Here is a 4679-nt window from a genome sequence, read left to right as displayed (position 1 = left end):
TGCCATTAATGTACTGTATTTCTGTTTATTTAGGAAGTTCTTCCAACTTGATTGACGACCCATCCACTGCTGATGACAACATTCTCGTGCTCCCTTTTCCTGGTAGGAAAGGCAGATTGAGTTTTTTTCCCCTGTAGTTGAGTGTTTAAATACTCTTTTGAAAATAAAACATTAAACATTAGTGTGTTTTTTAAAACTTCAATAATCATAATCAGTTTATTGCCACAGTATTTCCATGGAATTTTCCTTGGTGATAGGTGCAACATTAATAACAAACAATAAATACAGAAGAAACTATGTACAGAATAGCTGTTTTTATAAGAGTATTTCTATATATACAGTATATTGACAGGGAAATGTCTGTATACTTAGACTCTATGTCTATATATAGACATATATATGTCTATATTATTATATTACACTCATTATAATCATAATACTTAATACTAAAACTGAGAAATGTGGGCTTCTGTTTTTGGGGTAGTGCAGTATTAGTGCAGAGTTAGCACCACTTGTAATTGGTGTGGGATAACTCAGCATGCCAAATCGTCCACACAAAGGGATTGGATAACATAAAAACACCACGTCCTAGTCAAACACACAGACAATTAAACACTTAGTTGATTGACAGAACTGTTTGGATCGTTCCAAGTTTCTGAAATGTGAGTTATTATTCATTAGGTACTTCCCTTGTAATACTTTAAGTAAATTTTCCTGATCAGACTTTTACTTGAGTAACATTTCCAGTGCAGGACTTTAACTTGTAGCAGACAATTTTTACTGTGCGGTATTAGTACTTTTACTTAAAGGTGCCCTGCAACACGTATTCCATTACTTTGTGGTAATGTTCTGCCATGGCCTCTGTAACATTGTTTGTGGAAAAAAATGCCTCGTTACCTTGTTTCAAGTTATTCTAGTGTGGTATAGAAAGCCTGCAGGAAGTCTCAGCTCAATTTGTGCCAGGTCTCATTAATATTCAACGAGCTAAGCGGCTTGACCCTGATTGGCTAACAGCTAGCCAATGAGAGTCTGGCATAGTAACAAGCTCAGGCAACATGACGTCAGACCTTACATATTTCAAAAATGCAAGTAAAAACCGTTTTTTTGTGATCAGACGACTTCTTCCACCCCTGGTCTAGAGAATAATCATTAAACAACTAGATCACAGATTAAATATAGCTTGAATAATCGATAAAGTAAGAAAGGTAACTTCTAGCTTTACAAGTCATCGCTTAATTCAATCTTCATGAACATAGATACATACTTTATCATCATCCTTTAATCAACCTTGCAGGTAAGGAGTGCCACAGGACCTCACTGGGCAAACACTATTAGTTCTGCTTTTCAAGTATCCAACAGTCTCCTTAGAAACAGTTCTTATGTCTATGCTCCTAATTATATTATGTCAATCGACAAAAACATTCTTAGTTTATGAGCTAGCCTCATTTAACACAAAAGCATTAAATCTGAAGGCATCTTTTCTATTTTGCAGACTTTCCCTGGTATGTAATGTATCCGTTAATGTCTAAAAATCCCGGTATGTTTGTTTATATCCATTCTCAGGTAGCCAGAGTGTTCATTCTGCAGCCCAGACAGAAGATGCCCCCTACCTGCTCCTGGAGGAGTTGCATTACAACCAGACCCACCCGAACACACACTCCCTCACACAGTCAAACACACACTCTGTTGAACACGCACTCGCCGATCCACACTCGCCAGCAGAAACACACGTGCCCTCGTTGTCCGCCGCGGACACAGAAATACGTGCAGACATTCTCACAGTTACTGACACACACGTTGTCACACACACAGAAACAGAAACTGGCAAACACTCCCAAACACACCCGGCCGTCTTGGTGGAGCTGCAGCAGGTGCCAGCGGTCCAGGCAGCCAACACGGAGAGGTACGAGCCAACAGCTGTGTTTGTTTCAAGGGCACTGTTACGCTATGAGATGTAATTCACAACACATGTATGCCATAAAACTGCTCATTGGATTACACTCTCATAAAAGCATCTGCATTCATTAACTCTTTGCTTATAGCTTATAGGGAACAAGACTTTATATAACATTGTTGAAATAGATTTTTTTTTTTTAAGATCAGTCCTGTGATCTTGTGTTTTCAGATGTGGAGGAGATTCATTTAATCGATTATTCAGTTTGAGTCAATTTTTGTAAAGATAAAAAAGGACGATTTCTCTGATTCCAGCTTGTGTATATTTTCTAGTTTCTTCCCTCGTCTGTGAGAGTAACCTGAATATTTTTGACTTGTGGACAAACATTTTAACACTGAGCCACATCTTTCACAATGTTTTGACATTTTCTAGATCAAACAACTAATCAATTTATCGAGAAAACAATCTATGGATTAATCAACTATGAAATTAATCGTTAGTTGCAGCCTTATCCAACGACTAACGACTGTGTAGAAGCTTGCCTGTACTCATTTTTATCAAACTGAATTAACTTTCCTTTTCTTTTGACAGCATATTAATAGTTTATTTATAAAATGAACTGGAAAATATCAGCTTTCAAACTTGTGCCTGTCTACCTGTTTCCGTTTCTGTCCCTCTCTAGTAATGACTTTGATGAAGGTCTGGACCCAGATGTTAGCCTGGCAGACATGTATCGCTGGAAGGTTTCTGCTTACGCGCCCTGCAGCTCCACCTGTACAGCAGGTAAACATCAACATGCAGTCAACACCAATCTGTCTTCATGTTAGATCGACACAGGTCAGTTTAAAAGATTTCTGTGAGTTTTGAGAGGCAGTGGGTCGCGTTGGACGCCCCTCTGATTTGGATAAAGCCTGAATTCAACTTTATGCGACTGAGGAGCGGGCAACTCGACGCCCCGCTTCTCAAAGGTCGCTACGGCGCTACAAGAATGCATCGCCTGGCTGCTTCCATAGACAATTGATGAAAAATGTGTTGATTTAGTCAGTCCCCACAGGCCCCGGTGTTGAAATGCCCAACTTTATCAAACTGGTTTAAGGTTTTGGTTTCTATTGCTACGTTCCCCCCGTCATGACAACAGCAGGAGATGGGGAGGGGGTTAATATTATAGTCAGGCTTGAAGTTCTGCATAATTAATGGAGGGCCACTTTAAGTGACAGGTGGGTGGCGTCACAGGAGGCAAGCGGAGACTGTACATCTGTAGCTCTTTCCACGCTGCACCTTTTTAGCCTATCTGTAGATTAGCGGACGCCAGGCACTGCCAAGATGGCGACGGCTAGAGCCACCGGCAACTTTGAGCTTCGTTTGTAGGCTCTTCAGAAACCTATGGGTGACATCACGGGGACGGCGTCTATGGCCCTAACAGAGAAAATATCGCGCCAGTCTTCCTTGCCTGCACCTTGTCCATTATTGTCCTAACTCCGCTGCACATTCAGTGTACACTTATATGCATGTCGTTGATCTCTATCTGCTTTCTGTGTACTCTCCGTTGTGTGTCTGTGTGTGTTGCCAGGTATCACCACTAGCTATGCCCTTTGTGTCCGATATGATGGTACTGAAGTGGATGACGGTTACTGCGACTCTCTGACCAGACCTGAGCCCACTCATGAGTTCTGCACTGGGAAGGAATGTCCTCCAAGGTACTTCATTTACTGACTGACTGACTGACTGACTGACTGACTGACTGGACTTAAACCCTGATGTGAAACTCTTCAGACTTGGCAAATAAGTGATGATTTGCTTGCGTGAGAGATCAGAAAAGCGAATACATTTCAGGTGAGATAGCATATGGACATGTCGAATTAGGGTTATCTACTAAATTAAACATATAGATATGCACATGTCCATGTTGTTGAATCTCCTAAGATCATAAACTTACCTAAACAAAGTAGGTGGGGAAAACTAATCAAGGTAAAAATCTAAATTTGGGGATTTCTGTTGGAAATTCAATACATAGGATTAAGTATTGAAAATAAAAGTCGTGGAATTGTGTCTGTTCAGTGGTTTTATTCACCACATGTCTCTCAAACTGTATCAAAGACCTGACCAATCGGACCTATTGCACCATCTTGCCCCTTTCTCCTCAGATGGGAGACCAGTGGTTGGAGCGAGTGCTCTCGAACCTGCAGTGAGGGCGTTCAATATCGTACCGTGCGCTGCTGGAAGATGCTGTCGCCCGGCCTCGACTCATCCGTCTACGATTCACTGTGTCTGTCACATGACCTCCACAAACCAGCCAATAGGAAGGTGTGCCTTGGCCAGAGCTGCGGACCCCAGTGGGAGGTGTCTGAGTGGTCAGAGGTAAGATGTTTCAGGTAGAGGTTTGTGCAATGCGTCGACACTGATGGCTCATCTTCACATTTTGATAACATCCAAACGTTTGATGTCTTAAAATCTGATATTGCTGTGGTCAAAACAGCAAAAAAAGAAGCAATCTCCAATGATCATTAAAGGCTTTAAAGTATTTATTGAAACAGTGTGCAGTCTTCATTAACAAACTACATTATACAACTATAATAATAATCCATTAAATCAGTTTGTCATTTTTTATCTAAATAAAGTTTTTAAAAAAAATTAGTTGCTACAAAACTAGACTATCAGCTCCACACCACTCAGTGAACAGTGTGAGATAGTGAAGATAATGACCTCTTCTGAAGAGTCCATCATGTTTTTTTAATCCTCCGTGTCCTCCTTGGCTACTAGCCCCTGTGTGGAGGTGGGGGGGGGG

General features: G+C 41.0%; 1 protein-coding gene and 1 long non-coding RNA gene across 8 annotated transcripts in view; one reads left to right on the top strand and one right to left on the bottom strand.

Annotated features, from left to right (window-relative positions):
* Positions 1–4679, top strand: part of si:ch211-267e7.3 (ADAMTS-like protein 2) — a 26442-nt gene that overhangs the window by 16359 nt on the left and 5404 nt on the right. For all 7 annotated transcript variants that reach the window (XR_004658849.1, XM_034888511.1, XM_034888510.1 and 4 more), the window contains exons 11-15: positions 34–102; positions 1564–1903; positions 2577–2677; positions 3465–3591; positions 4039–4252. Coding sequence is in view for 6 of the 7 variants with exons in the window: in XM_034888511.1 (XP_034744402.1) it covers positions 34–102; positions 1564–1903; positions 2577–2677; positions 3465–3591; positions 4039–4252 (851 nt within the window). In the remaining variant the exon portion in view is untranslated. The remainder of the gene's footprint in view (positions 1–33; positions 103–1563; positions 1904–2576; positions 2678–3464; positions 3592–4038; positions 4253–4679) is intronic.
* The window catches only part of LOC117954661, a 10454-nt gene continuing 6653 nt past the window's right edge, over positions 879–4679 (bottom strand). Inside the window, exons 2-3 of the long non-coding RNA XR_004658852.1 lie at positions 3633–3635; positions 879–889 (exon numbers count right to left, since the gene is read on the bottom strand). This is a non-coding gene — a long non-coding RNA (uncharacterized LOC117954661). The remainder of the gene's footprint in view (positions 890–3632; positions 3636–4679) is intronic.

Source organism: Etheostoma cragini, chromosome 12 (assembly GCF_013103735.1).
Source record: "Etheostoma cragini isolate CJK2018 chromosome 12, CSU_Ecrag_1.0, whole genome shotgun sequence".
Taxonomy (NCBI): Eukaryota; Metazoa; Chordata; class Actinopteri; order Perciformes; family Percidae; genus Etheostoma; species Etheostoma cragini.
Note: the sequence above shows the minus strand (reverse complement) of the source record. Positions and strands in the feature narration are given on the sequence as shown.